This window comes from Micropterus dolomieu, linkage group LG06, assembly GCF_021292245.1.
Source record: "Micropterus dolomieu isolate WLL.071019.BEF.003 ecotype Adirondacks linkage group LG06, ASM2129224v1, whole genome shotgun sequence".
NCBI lineage: Eukaryota > Metazoa > Chordata > Actinopteri > Centrarchiformes > Centrarchidae > Micropterus > Micropterus dolomieu.
Window position 1 is genome coordinate 18,015,909 of NC_060155.1, and position 15,369 is coordinate 18,031,277.

Here is a 15,369-nt window from a genome sequence, read left to right on the forward strand (position 1 = left end):
CCAGTCAGTGCAGTCCAAGCATGCCTGAAGATCCTCTACAGCTTCACTGGTCCATTTCTTTGATGTCCTCACTACAGGTTTACAGAGTTTTAATTTCTTTCTGTAAGCAGGAGTCAGATGGACCATGACATGATCAGCGTGTCCCAGTGGAGCGTGTGTAACGGCGTGATAGGCACTGCTAACTGTGGTGTAACAGTGATCCATAGTGTTCCCCTCTCTGGTTGGACACTTAATAAACTGTCTGTATTTGGGGAGTTCTTGGCAGAGGTTTCCTTTGTTCTAACACCTGCTTTTTGGCAAATTGGGGCAACAGAAACAAGTTGTGAACACAACACTGACATGACAGTCTGGAAGGCTGAACGTGAGACCAAATGATTTGTTAAAATGGATTTTTGTTTTTAAACTGGAGTTCACTTCTTTACATTTTTTAATTTGGGTTGTCCAATGAAACACTACTGCAGCAGTCAAGTCAAAGGTTTGTGTTTTTGGCTCTAATCAGCTAAAGGTCAAAGCAGGCAGCATGTCAGTCTTAATCAGTTCACACTCGCTGCCTCAGTGACTCAGAGATCTTAGAGGAAGAGGATGCAGCTACAGTAGAATTGCATGGCACCGAGTGCTGTTATGAGTCTCTCTTTGCAAACTCAAAACAACTGCAGTGTCCTTCACATTGCACACTGCAGCCCACTGAACTGCTAGTGTTCGTATTCTGCTCATTCTTTCTGTTCCAGATTTTTATTCATATTTTATCTTTGTGTTCCCACTCCAGGCAATGTACCCCCTGTCACTGTGGGGATCCTACTCTGTGAATCTCCACCCATTTTTTACAGCCTAATTATGTTTTTATGACAGTTTTCCTTTGTTGTCATAGAGAGTCTAAGTTTGGGTGTTGTTGTTTTTATTTTTTCATTCACTAGATTAATGTGGGCTTTGTGAATCCTTTTTAAGCATAAGCTTTGATCAGAGAAGACCCAAATAAAAATACAAAACAAATGTTCATGTTCACTTGGACTGTTTGATTTTTCTTTTAAAATAATATGGCTAAATTGTTAATTTTCACACTTTAATGAAATCATACATTTCTTCAGTGTAGCTAAATCAGAGAGCTGCAAAGCTGTAACCCACACTTGACTTGGGCTTAAAATTGATTGCCTAAGCACAGATTTAATATTAGACTTATAGCTACTTAGCAAAGTACACACTGTCAGCTTTCCTCTGAAAAGTGAAACTGTGTCGAGTTTGCACGTCAGTTTGTTTGCAACAATAAAATATGAAAGGCTCTCTCTAATAACCTGCTGACTGCTCGACTGCTCCTCTATCACTGTTGCTAAATTGGGGGTGAGGGGGTTCAGTGTGTGTGTGAGGGAAAGAAAAAAAGCCAGACAAAGCTTGTGAAGGAGGGCTACAGGGTTGAAGATATCCTCGCTCTGCTGGTCAAATATAAAGGCTCATGAAGGCTACCAGTCAACATGGATGACCTATTTACTGTCAGACATACTGCCACACAAACACAGAAAAAAACAGGCAATGACCACAACCTTATTTTCTCTCCACAGTTATTTGGGAAGTGGCTTTTCCTGGCAACATGGTGTTTTTAATCAGCCTATCCCAACTTTGTTAATCAGATGTAACAACTGGTGTTTGAGACATCTGGCCATGGTCATCAGTGTTGTGTCTGTGCAGGCTGATGGTGGATGTGTGATTGGACAGGGATCTTGTTCCCTAACATCTGTTCATTAGGTCAACCATCTAAAATGTAGTTATTTTTAGCTTCAGGGCTGATTTCCTCCCATTCTTTTTCCTGTTTCTCCCTGGACAGCTGGCATGAGGAAGAATCTGCCTTCTTCACCGTCTGGATAGAATTTGCCACTGCTGTTCTCTTAACATCTGGCAAATGTTAATTTACAGTTTGTAGTGTGAATTTGGGGACTCCAAGTGTGATTTTATGTGTGTTGGCTGTCCCGGTGTAAGAACAAGGTGTAAGTCTGACCCTGTGCTCTTTATTTTATTTATTTTGAAGCAGAATATTTAAATAGTCTGATAAAACCACCTGCTGCAACAATAATTCTTTTGCAGCATTTGCCATGAGAGTGGGAGAAAGGTGTGTATTTATTCGCCTGCTCAGTGGCTGATGTGCAGACTCCTTTGGGTCCATGTGTTTGATGAAGTGTGTGTGTGTGAGTGTTTAAGGATCCCTGACTGTCCTTGAGTTTAGCAGTGAGGACCTTGTCTGCCTCCATGATGTCAGCTCACTGATTCATGCTGTGACTCTGCCACTGACCCGTAGGATGACTCTCAGGGGGTGTGTGGAGACAGGTTGCATCCATCACACTGCCTAAGAGCTAGGCAGATGTGAACTGGCACTCACACAGACACTATAGAGTGCTGCAGGAGTGAGTCCTAAAACCTCAAAATGAGTTAACATTTTTGCACTTCCGGTTCAAGTCAATGGGTTTTTGGTTAGATACATGAAACAAGGTATGAGGTTAGCACAGGCGTAAGAGATTTTGACGTTCTACGACAAAAAATACGTCAGTAAAGACCCCAGTCAAAAGTCAGGGGGTCTCCAAATACATTAGGACTCATCCTCTGGGGACCATCACATCAGTGCCATACAAATGATCTGGCCGGTGCAGGGATGCAGACAAAAATTTTGTTTGATTTCGTCTTATAAATAGCTCGTTATTTCAGAACATCTGTATACTTGTGTAACTGTTTGTTTTTTAGATCTCTCTGTTTCTCTCCTGGGCTCTATTCCAAGGGGACGCTGAGGTTTGCTACTGTGTTGTTGTGGTCATGGTGAGTTGTTTCTGGTTGACAGTGCGAGGCTGAGTTGCTACTGAGAAGTGGGTCAGTTTGTGCAGCAGTCTGCGCAGCAGCCTCTCAGTGCCTGCGTTTTGTCTCCAGCGAAGAAAAATGGTGCCAGATTTCAACCAGATCCTTCAGATACGGGATCTGTAAACAGAGTGTTTTCCAGGCCTGTCAAAAAATGTGGGACTTAGCCACCCTGAGGCATTGTAGATGAGACACAATCTCTGGGGTCTTTAAGGCAGATTGTGTATGTGTGATCATGTGTGAAAATATGTGTGCAAAGAATTAATGCCATAATTTAAATTTAGCTTAAATCCCATTTCATCCTGTTTGATCCCATTGATGCCAAGGCATTGAAACAGTCAGATATGATTAGGCGTTCAAGAGGATGTTTTCTCAATCCAACTTGCTAAAAAGAGACTTGAGGCATAGCCCACAGCAGAGAGATAGACTGGCGAGTTTTGGTTCTTTTAACTGTGAGACTCGCCCTCTGAACACTGCCCATTAATCACAAACCAACCCATATATTATTAATCTGTTTGGCTCTGCCTCCCTCCACTGCCAGCATCAGAGTGCATTTTAACATGATACTCCCTGGTGATTATGATATATTCTCTCTCATTTCCACTTCATCTGAAAAACAAACATCCAGGCAAATAGTCAAGAGTTGGGGGTTTCTTGTGAACATTTTCTAGGAACACACTTTCTTGTTTTCACACTCTGGAGTTTAGCAGCATTTTCCTCAAGTATAAAAGCATTCATACCACTTCCCACTAACTAGATGGACACTGAGCTATGTTCCATAACTAATGCCAGGTGCTCTTTGCCTGTCTCTGAGTTGAAAACAGTGTGTGGGAGAGATGACAGGTTGCCTGAAGGAATGTTAAAGCACAAGTGATTCATCTCATCTTTGTGCAAGGAGGACCAAAAACAATTTTTAATTCATACCCAGCAAAATGCCACGTCCTACGCATTCATGCATCAACACATACTTGATCAAACAAATAATATGACTTGAGTACACAGTTATTCAAACACTTATTGCTCCTCACACTTCATAGGCGCAGTGTGCGTGGCATCCAGGTGTAACGTGATTGTTAAGGAGCTCAGTCTGTGTATATTTGTGGTGATAATAAATTCATTATGTTTGTCAAAATGGAGCAGACTGTCCTCAGTGCTACAAGGAGAGCTAAGGAGATGCAACATGCATGAATTCAGCCGAAGCAGGAAGCTCCCTTGCATTGGCTCCAAGTGTCCCAGAACTCAAACTGAAACCATAGATGAATTAGTGAAAAGACAAATTATCTTAAATATCTTACATGGATCCATGTTCCTTAAATGGGGTCTTGTCAATTGTATTTTAATGCGTGTCATGATATTTCTCAACATCTCACTAATTTTAGAACAATATGCTATTGCTTAAACTGCAGGAAGCATAGATAATTTACAGCTGTGTGGATGTAATATTTATGAGCATGGGAGATGATAGATGGCAGATTTATATTTAGTATCATGTTTTTATTCACTCTTCTCATATTTTTTTTCTATTTCTCCACTCTCTCTTTGCTTCTATCCTGTCCCTGTCTTCCCTCTGTCTCGTCTTGCAGGTGTGTGGTGCACTGACCCTGCCTGCGACAGGCGAGGAGTCAGAAGACCAGGGCCATGATTGGCTCTCCTGGCCCTGGTGGGCGTGCCTTAGTGCCATGGCTGAGTGAGTGGCGATGGGTCCTTGCTGCTTTGCTGGTTGCCATAATAACTTTGTCGCTGCCAGGAAGTAGCCAGGCCTGTCCGCCACGGTGCGAGTGTTCAGCTCAGCTGAGGTCAGTGTCGTGCCAACGGCGGCGACTCACCAACATCCCAGAGGGCATCCCCACGGAGACACAACTTCTGGACCTCAGCAAGAACCGGCTCCGCTGGGTGCAAACAGGTGACCTGGCACCTTACCCACGGCTGGAGGAAGTGGACCTCAGTGAGAACCTCATTGCCACTTTAGAGCCCAATGCCTTCGCTAGCCTCCAGAGTCTTAAGGTGCTGAAGTTAAGGGGAAACCAGCTTAAGTTAGTGCCCATGGGGGCCTTTGCCAAGCTGGGCAACCTGACCAGCCTGGACCTGAGTGAGAACAAGATGGTGATTTTACTGGACTACACCTTCCAGGATCTGAGGAGTCTGAAACATTTGGAGGTGGGAGACAACGACCTGGTTTATATTTCCCACAAGGTAAGCTCACCAGCATCTTGTCTTTATCATGACTGTGTTGGTAATGAAAAACTGGATAGAAGAACATTTTTTTTATTTTAAATTGAAAATTAGATCTCAGAAGATCACACTTTCATACTCATAGTCTGTGGTTTTAAATAGACAGTACTGCCAAGGAGCTATTGACCAGCCATAGTGTTTGTAGCAGTGCCTGGTTTGGCACAGAAATATGTAGGTCTGGTTCAGCATTTTGAGAAATAGGCTTATTCGCTTTCTTGCCAAGAGTTGGATGAGAGGATTGATATCACTCTCATGTTGGTACAGTAAATATGAAGTTACAGCCAGCAGCCAGTTAGCTTAGCACAAAGACAAGAAACAGGGGGAAACAGCTAGTTTGGCTCTGTCTAAGGGTAAACACATCCACCTACATACTTACAGATTAAAATGTTCTATCTCATTTGATTAATTTGTACAAAATGTGAAGTATAAAAATTACAAATTGCGGTTTTATGAGGGGTTATGTGCGTGCTATTTCTTGGTTGGGTGCAGTGACTTGGTGGAGTTTAACTGGTTATCTGGCAACCTGTGAGTGATGATAAGACTCTGGTCTTAGTAGGTAGGCAGATTTTGTTTCCTTTTGACAGAACCAGACAAGCTGCTTCCCCTTCTTTACAGTCTTTATATCATCTCACTTTAAAACTGAACATTCACTGTTGGCCATCATGTAGATATGTAAAATAGATCAAATCTATCATATTTTATGGTTTATAACACGTTATCTTCCTGCTGCCTAGGCATTCTCAGGTCTCCTGGGGCTGGAAGATCTCACAATAGAGCGCTGCAACCTGACATCCATCTCTGGCCAGACGCTGTCTTACCTCCGCAGCCTGGTCACCCTTCGCCTCCGTCACCTCAGCATCATTGCCCTGGAGGACCAAAACTTCCGCAAGCTCTCCAACCTGCGGGGTCTGGACATCGATCACTGGCCATACTTGGAGTACATCTCCCCTCTTAGTTTCCAGGGCCTGGACCTCCACTGGCTCTCCATCACCAACACCAACATCACCTCTGTCCCCTCTGCTTCATTCAAGAACCTGGTGCACCTCACCCACCTCAACCTGTCCTACAATCCCATCACCACCCTAGAGCCCTGGGCCTTCAAGGATCTGCTGAGGCTGAAGGATCTCATCATGGTAAGCACAGGGTTGATGACAGTGGAGCTCCATGCCCTTGGAGGCCTCCGACAGATCCGGGTCCTCAACTTCTCCTCCAACGACCTGCAGACTCTGGAAGAGGGCTCCTTCCACTCTGTCAACAGTCTGGAGACCCTCAGAGTGGATGGGAACCCCCTGATGTGTGACTGCCGTCTGTTGTGGATCCTGCAAAGACGCAAGACCCTCAACTTTGACGGCAGAGTGCCGGTGTGTGCTGGGCCGGTGGAGGTGCAAGGGGTCAGCCTCAGCGCCTTCACCGATTCTGCACTCTTCGATCACTTTACATGCCAGAAACCTAAGATACGCAACCGTAAGCTGCAGCAGGTAATAAAGATGATTACATTTAGATTTAATACTTAATTAATACTTATGGTTTGATTACTGAGGTTATGCTAATTGCTTCTACAAGTACAAAAAGTATTCTGTGATAATGTGTTTTTCTGACTCTCCTACATTTATTAGTCCATGCACTCCTTTCCTCCACGTCCCGCAGGTGACCGCTCGTGAGGGCCAGCCAGTCAGTTTTCTGTGTAGAGCTGAAGGAGAACCTGCTCCTGCTATTGTCTGGATTTCCCCACAGCGGCGACGGATCACAGCTAAGAGTTCAGGGCGCATTACTGTTCTCCCTAGTGGCACCCTGGAGATCCGCTACGCCCAGCTTACTGACAGCGGAACATACATCTGCATCGCCAGTAACGCAGGAGGCAATGACACCTACTTCGCCACACTCACAGTGCGTGGGCAGCCGCTAGATGCCGCCTCTGCCTTCTTTCTCAACCGCTCGCTGTATAGCGGCGACTTCTTCAACGACACAAATCTGAATAGCACACGTGTTTTCCTCAAGTTCACTTTGGACCTAACCACCATCTTGGTCTCCACGGCAATGGGTTGCATCACCTTCCTGGGGGTGGTCCTCTTCTGTTTCCTGCTGTTGTTCGTGTGGAGCCGGGGACGCGGCCAACGCAAGAACAACTTCACAGTGGAGTACTCTTTCCGGAAATCTGAACCCGCCACTGGAGGCACCTCTGGAGGGACCAGGAAGTTCAACATGAAAATGATATGAAACAACGCAGCCAGGGGTCACTCGGGGGAGGCATGAGCACGTCCCAAAAACGTGTTTGACACACGCAAACACACACAGCCACTGACTCGCAAAGAAGTTTTAAAGCACAATTCAAGTTTCTGTCTATGGCTCTATTCAGAATTGAGTGCCCACATCAAAACTGGAGCCATGACTCGATTTGGTTTGATTTGTGAATGAAAACAAATTTACCCTGACCTCTCTGCCTCGCAGTGGTTTTATTCAGCTTGTGGTGAAAAGCATGTTTAAAGGATACAGTAAGGAACAACTGGTAGTTTTGAAAGCGCTATCTGTCATCCACGCTTCATAAGAATAATAGAGTTAAGAATTATAGGAGATAAGGTTTTGAAATTGTCATGATTACTGAGCTGTGGAATACTGGTAGTCCTGTGTCTAGGTTACATTAATGAGGAAATTTAAAAGATTTCCTTTTTTCATCTAAATTTCCCTTTACTGTATGCTGTGCAGTCGGGGATTTTAAAAGAAATGTAATGCAGGGATACCTGGCTACCATCCATTTGTAGAATTTGTAGCTGTGCTCTTCTAAAGTCTGCCTTGTTAAGAATCATGCATGTAGAAACGCAGTTGAGAGTTAAGTTGTAAGTTTATACCACTGAATAAAACAAATTGTTCTGAAAGACAGGTTGAACATGTTTTTCTATAAAACATTTAATAGCCACCTTTATCTATTCTGACCACGGCTGAACTGTGAAGAGGGTTCTGTAGGGTCAAACACTTGAAACCACACATTAACATTATCATATGTCATTTGTTTTAATGAGCAAAAGCTCATTGGATGTAACATATGATCGGACAATATCTGATAAGGAGCAATGGATGTGGATCATTCACATAGATGACAAATAGACAAAAGAAATACAATTTGGCCTTTTCTTCTTTGTGAGATCTTGTGACAACGTTAGCTGTGTGAGTTTGGGACGAGCACACTGGCCAAGAGCTGCTGTGGCTGCCCGTGGCCCGGAGGGTTTGGTTAGGAAGTCAAGCCTACCGGACACAGGCCGCCACAGTAACCATAGCAACCAACACGAGACAGCAGGAGGCACCAGGGCTGGTGGCCACTGGAGGGTTGCTGGGTAGAAGGGGAGAAAAGTCAATGTGACCTCTTCTCTCTCTAACCTACATCACAAGCCCCCGTTCATCCTCTTTCATCAACAGGAGAGGGTCGACCTGCCGGCCTCCACCCTGCGCCCCTGCTCTCTGCTGTATTGGTGGCCTGACCTTCCCAGCGCTGCCAGGGGGGAGCAGCCTGGAGAGTTGGGTCACTCAGAGGCAGACAGAGGACACACAGTAACACTGTAGGGGTCTTCACGTAAACAAACACTCATCCTATTAGAGAAAAACACACATAGCAACACATGTATAGCACCTTTTCTCAGGAAAAGTGAAGGAACTACCCTACAGAGTGAGGGTATCTACACAAACTTACTCTGTTAAAATATAACATTCCAGCAATACTGTATGTAGAGCCATAAAGCCAAAATTCATTCTCTAAGAGAGAACTGATGTAAATTGGTGAGTGAAGAAACAAAGCCATAGTATGTGTAGGTTGTTTTTTTATAGCGTGTGCATGATTCAGTTATATAATAATAATTATTGCTACTGCCATCTTACAAGCTGTCGTGATGATCAAAAGACCATCTGCTGTCACTGGGCTTGCATAAAGTTGCACCCCATAACACACGCACACACACACACACACACACACAAACAGAAGAGATAGAACCACATCGAGGTTATTTGGATAATATAATCACATTATAATCACAGTTACACACAACTAAACATACAAACTGATAAAGCACCACAGCGATCATAAAGTGTGATGCTGACTGCTCTCTCTCTGTCTCTGAGGAGGTCGGTGTACGAATGTCTCTGCCCCCCTAGCCCAGTGCATCCCCCCTCCTCACCCCACACCCCCACACCCCCACTGGGTCCTCCTTTGGGAGGGGTCCCTGGCTGGAGACCGAGGATTCAAATGTAAATGAAGTCGTGTTAACCCTACCCACGCCATGTGCATCGTATAGTGGAGAGTAGTACTGTGGTTTAAAAACAAAAACAAAAACAACAAAAAACTTTATTTGAAGTGTTCTGTTTGTCCTCCATTTTAATTTTCTCAGTTGTTGTTCTCCGTGACCTTTTTGGCAGTTTACCGTTTTAAAGTTCTTTGTCCTCCAAGTGGGACTGTTCTGTTCTCAACACCTAATCACTTTTCCACACACTAAACAGTGTGCATATCAACTGAAACCAGGCAGAGCGATATTTATACCGAGACAAGAGACATAATTTAAAGCAGTGGTTGGTAACCTCGTGTCACAAGTTAAATTGGAGGTGTCACAAGATGGTTAACATAAAAAAACATAGGTGTGCTGCACAATATTATATTTTTCTGACTTTTATCAAAATTTGACTCTTCAGTCAAATACTGAATGGTTTCACCTGTTCTGGAGCCGATGCACCAGCTCTTCATAATTTCAAATTTAGCCTGGTTCAAACGTAACCTAGTTAAAAGTGTTTGCTAAATAGATATTTGCACATCGCTGAATGAACCGGTTGAACCACACAAACTAGTTCTTACATAGAAATGAGTTGTTAGCTAATATTTACACACAGTAACAAGTGTAGCTAACTGCACCAACTGACAAAACTAATTCAAAGTGAAGAGTAAAAGAGGTCATGGAATATGGTCAACATATTTGACCTGATGCTTGCTCTAAATGCTGTTTAATAATAATGTGGCAATACTTTACCCAGTATCCCTCAAATTACAAATCATTATGCTAACAGGCTTGGTTAGCATAATCAAATATTTCCCAATCATTTCCCAGTCATTCTGAATACTGCATGAATCAAACTAATTTCTCAATGTATGGACACATACAATGAGAAAAGTCAAGTTGATTGCTATCGCTTTGATACTAGCAACTTAGAGATGTTTCCTATTAACTGATTTATGTATTACTAAAATCTTTAAGAGCTACAGCATTTCAAGTTTTAATGGCAACGTGATTTTCTAGTTTGAAACTAGCTAGTTGCCAAGAACTTAGGAAGGACTTTACACACAAACTTAGTGACATCTGGTGCTAGTGTACAGCATGTCATGAGGGCTTGCAAGTTGTCATTTAAAGGGTTCATACTGTAAAAACGTTGGGAACCTCTGATATAAAGCACACCTACAAGGCTGCATAAAGACAGGTTTGTGGTTTGGAAACAATTTGCCCCTGGTAGAACCTCAAAACTTTTGCAAAAGAAATCCTGCAAACTTCATTTTTGTCCTCTGTGAGGGATGATGAAAACACGGCTTCTGTTTCAGGATGAAAAACTGAACAGCTGTTAAAGATTCATGAGGCCAAATGAGAATAGATGAACAAATTGGCCTGGTTTTCACATTGCCGTTAACAGTGTCAGTAGCCATTTTTGTGTTGAGAACAGGACGTTGCCTTCATGGACATCTCCTCTCCCTGAGCCGACCCTCTTGTTTTTCCATTCCCACGTATTTCTTAGTGGAAATTAGGTTTAGAAGACAGTGAGAATGTCTGTGGTGATTGTCAATAGTGTTATTGTGAAATCATCAATCACAAATGTAAGCGTAGATGAGGGTGTGTTTCATTTTATTATCTTCTTCTCCTTCTTCTCCTCCTTTTTACCGTCCTCCTCCCCTCTTCCTATTCCTTGTCTTCTTAACATTTCCAACTCTCGTTGTCCCTGTTCACAGTATTAGGCTGGAATATGGTTGTGTGGTAGTAGACACGTGTTCTGTGTGATCGGTAGGTCAGTGTTGTGTAATGATTTGTTGCTCCTCGTGATGCCATCAAACACGGAGCAGTGATTGGATCAGTGGAGACAAAAGATGAAAGGGGTGACCCAGGTTCCCTAAAAAAAACAAAGACATTGGTTCCCATTTAAACCCTACTCATTCCTGAAAAAACATTTCTGGAACTTTCCCGCTCTGCACAGTGTCGCTCTGGGATCTTGCTCAAAACATGAAAACCCATGGACTGTACTGTATGTATTTTCTCTGATGATATCTTGTCATGCTTTAACTTACAAATGTAGAATGGGGGGTTGGGTTGTTGAGCCTACACTTCACTTATGCCTATTGTGGTATAGCCATTTTCACAAGGAAACTGTCCATTCACTGAATACTGACATTTTAATGTTGGTCAGGGTTGAAAATAAGTGTCTATTCAATCCTCAAGTCCTTTAGACTTTGGGAACTCACTTTGCTTCAAGCTAAATACCTTTGAAAATATATTTTCATGTCCCCTCCAGCTTAAATTTTCTCCCATTATCAAAGGCCTTAGGAATATGTTCAAAATTTTAATTGATAGAACTGACACTTTTCCAAACAATTGTTCAGCAGCTCTCTTTTTTCATCATTTCATCTCCTCTGCCGTGATACTTGAGAAAGTAGGCTGAGCGAACCCCCCTGCTCCCTTCTCCGGTTTGTCCTTGCCTGGGGTTGGTGTACTGTAGTCTAGACGCCCCATTTACAGCAGCAGCCTCACTGTTAGGATACCTTCCACTAGGGAACTCTTCAAAGACGCAGACCAAAATAAGACAAACCCTGCACCCTAATCCTGGCGTCATCACCAGCCATTTTTCATCTATTTCTCAAAGAAAAAGATTTCTTAAAGGAGGTTTTTCCTTCAGTCCTCTTAGCTGTACTATTCGGCCAAGAAAGAACCATTTCAGTCTTACCTTTAAGGCTGCATTTCTACAGTCTGCCTGATAATTCGGACTCTATATCAGCTATAAATCAATCGATCTCCTACTCCAGATCTCACAGCTGCTGTTGTGATTGTGGTTAGACTTGAGTTGAATTATCAGAGCTGAGAGGAGCAGTAATGGGATGACGGAGAAGTGAGCTCGGCTGATTGGGTGATTACTTGGCTTATTAGTCTCATTTCCATAACAGACCTCTCAGAGCAGTGTGTCATACAAATTCTGGAGGCTACTGGTTTTTTTTTAGCTCTTTACTTATCTAGATAGAGATTACAACATATGGTTTTCTCTAATTCAACGAAGATAATGCAAAGCAGTCATTGTTTAGTAATTCTTTGGTATAATTGGACACCTTGCAGAGCATTGTTGAAAGACTGTTTAAAGCACCTTGGACAGACAACTGCTTCTTCTTAACCTTGACCAAACAATCGTCCCCTTTCTATGTGGCAATACTGACCTCAAGTGGTCAATGCAAGTAACAGCAACAAGTGGGACCATACTGCTGATGCTGATGTACCAGTATTGTATATGGTGGGAAAATAAATATAGGCTCTGGGTCTCATACAGTGAAACACTGGAGATAGCAGATTGACTGTTAGCTTCATATGGCAGTGCTTCACTGATTTTCTTATAGCCTTAGCATGACCTCCTCTCCTCTCTGCGTGTCTAGGGCATTTGCGCTCAGCCACTGGTGAGGGAAGCGGAGTTATCAGGAGAGGCCTCCATCAGATGATCAAAAGCAACAGTTCAGACCTGTTTTGCTGGGACTCAGTCTGTAGATTAGACAAATACTTTCTGATGCCCCTGCCAGTCATACTGCCATCATAACAAACAATAACAAACTATATTAAAATGTCACAGCATCATTCTTTCTCAGTATTTGACTGAGAGCTGATCGGCAAACAATTGGTTCCTCTCTAGGGAAATTTTTTTTTTATTTCTTGTGGTTTTAGCAGGTTTAATCTATGCATGCCTTTTTTATACAGTGATTGGTCTTGCCAAACTCTCACCTACACTAGTATGGAGAGCTATAGGTGCCATTGTTGCTGGCCATGGGACTGGTAATCACCAACACCTGCATTCCTGAATATTTAGATGGAGTGTCTTACAAAAGAAGCATTTGTTTACTTGGGATGATTGTACTTTAACATATATCTATCCACACACAGATAATCTGCTCAGATGTGAAAGCTGTGGATAAAACAATTGATATTCCAAGCAGGATGGTGGGACTGATCAATGCTGTATGGGGATAGGATTATTAATGGCATACTTTCATTGATCTATCTTGAACCTTGTCACTCTCCCACAGTCCCTCTGGAGTAGGAGGAGGCGTGCAGAGCTCTTACAGACCTGGTTGGCACTCATTCCTAGGTTTCCACATTAAGATGATTTCACTTTTCCTCTTTTAAGAACGAGATGGTGCCAGATTTAGCATTTTTGTTCTAGGTCTAAGCCTCTCTTACCTCTCCCACTCTTCAGAGGAAGCTATCGTTGGTATAGCTCTGTATTTGTTGGAGCCCTCCAATGGGAAATATTGAAGTTTGTCTTAAATTTGGCTGGGGTAAACATATTCTCTCCTCTCTTTGTCTCTCTTTTCTCTCTCTGTCTTTTCTCTCTGTCTTTCTATCAACCTGGCGCCAACCTCGTTAAGCAGTTCAGAACATTTTTAATAGATTTTTCATAGCAAACGAAACCTAGGAATGGGTGCTGAGTGCTCCAAATAAATACAGAGCTAACAAAAAGACAAGTTGTTTAGCTTGTCAGATTGAATGGTGTCACCCGATCAATCATTAAAGCATATGACTGGCTTATATTAGAGACTGTTACATAGGAAGTACCAAATTTGTACTCAAGAACATCCGAATGAAATATAAAATGTATAATTTGTACTGTGATGTGTGGATCCTTGGATGTGAAGAACAGAAACTGTACATATTAGATCTATTAGCCATATCATGTCATCTAATCTGTAGACCTCCTTGCCATGTCTGACAGAGGAAAATGACTGTTGAACTGTAAATAGTGTAGGTATAGTAAAATAGGATTTAACTGCTGCTTCTTTTCTCCAGGGATCACCCATGTTTTGCTCAGTCCCATGGCTGCTTGGTCTCAAAGGGAAGAATGAGACAATAATGTTTGTCTATAAAACACATATGAGTTCTTTTTTTATTTCAATGTATGTTTTATATACTGTCTGTCTTGTAAATGAACCTTTTTCGTCATAAAAGCATGATGTGACTCTGTCAAAAGCATCCTGTGTCTCTTCTCGTTACCTGCTTGCATCCCCTGATGTTCAGAAAATGGGTTAACATTTAGAAAATAATGAAACACATGAGTTACACTGCATGGCCAGTATGATTGTTGAACATGTTCAAAAACCATGGCTATTAATATACTGCTATAATAGCAATATTCAATGCAATGTTGTTGAGTTATAATTAATATTAAACAAATAAAACATTATGATATACATATTTGAATGGATAAAACACAATATTTAAAGCTGCTATAATCATTATTTTTTTTTACTAACAATAGAACATATGACATATGAAATAGGTGGCGCTCAGAGGAACAAACTCACAGAGAATTATCAACCAACTCTGCAGTTGTCCTCAGCCCTAAGGAGCTCTGTTTTGGTTTTCTGGTCTGCAGCATTACTGTTCTGGTTCACTGCTCTCATAGTATCATTTTAGCTAAAAAAAAACAAAAACAAAGGAGCCCCCTGTACACTACCTGTATAGCACCAAACAGCAGACAGGGCTAGCCACTAGAGATGTTATGTTTGCAAGTGATCCAATTCTTTTCAAAGACTCATTGGTACTAATGAAGGGAGTGAGTCATAGGCCTACTTGGTACACCAAGTATCTTAGTATCTAGTTACTGTCAGTTTTATATTTTTTTTTTTTATCTTAAATTGGCTGTGCCACAGGTTGCTACATTTCCCCATGTGGAGTAAGGACTAAATTGAGTATGTCTAGAGTGAATCAGGTTATTCATAACTTGTTCCTGATTGGCAAAACTGGAGGTGTTACAACTGCCCCTTGTTCCAACCATCCCCAGTCACCCATATATTACATAGCCTATTCAATTCAGAGGACGAATTCAAAGTAGTAAATTCACTGACAAAGCACCTTGTGTAATGTTTACAGTGCAGATCATTGGCATTAGGTCTGGCAATACGAGTAAATTAGTGTTGCTAAACCTAGTCCATATGCAAAATTAAATTATACAAATATTACTCTATCATCATCCTAATGATTATTTTGCAGATAAACTGGTACTAGGTTTATCTGCAAAATGTCCCCACTCTCAGAAGGGAAC

The 15,369-nt window shown here is 42.3% G+C and overlaps 1 protein-coding gene across 1 annotated transcript; it reads left to right on the forward strand.

The window, feature by feature from the left end:
• The first annotated feature begins 4,412 nt into the window (after nucleotides 1-4,412).
• LOC123972650 (leucine-rich repeat and immunoglobulin-like domain-containing nogo receptor-interacting protein 3) lies at nucleotides 4,413-14,297 on the forward strand. The gene is made up of 3 exons (XM_046052215.1): nucleotides 4,413-5,025; nucleotides 5,799-6,542; nucleotides 6,712-14,297. Exons 1-3 carry the CDS (start codon nucleotides 4,471-4,473, stop codon nucleotides 7,279-7,281), a joined length of 1,869 nt encoding a protein of 622 aa, XP_045908171.1. The 5' UTR covers nucleotides 4,413-4,470; the 3' UTR covers nucleotides 7,282-14,297.
• Nucleotides 14,298-15,369: the final 1,072 nt, after the last annotated feature.

Coding starts and splice junctions, on each gene's coding strand:
- LOC123972650 (XM_046052215.1), top strand. CDS start 4,471: ATGATTGGCTCTCCTGGCCCTGGTGGGCGTGCCTTAGTGCCATGGCTG. Junction 5,026..5,798: donor TGGTTTATATTTCCCACAAG/GTAAGCTCACCA, acceptor CCTGCTGCCTAG/GCATTCTCAGGTCTCCTGGG. Junction 6,543..6,711: donor GCAACCGTAAGCTGCAGCAG/GTAATAAAGATG, acceptor CACGTCCCGCAG/GTGACCGCTCGTGAGGGCCA.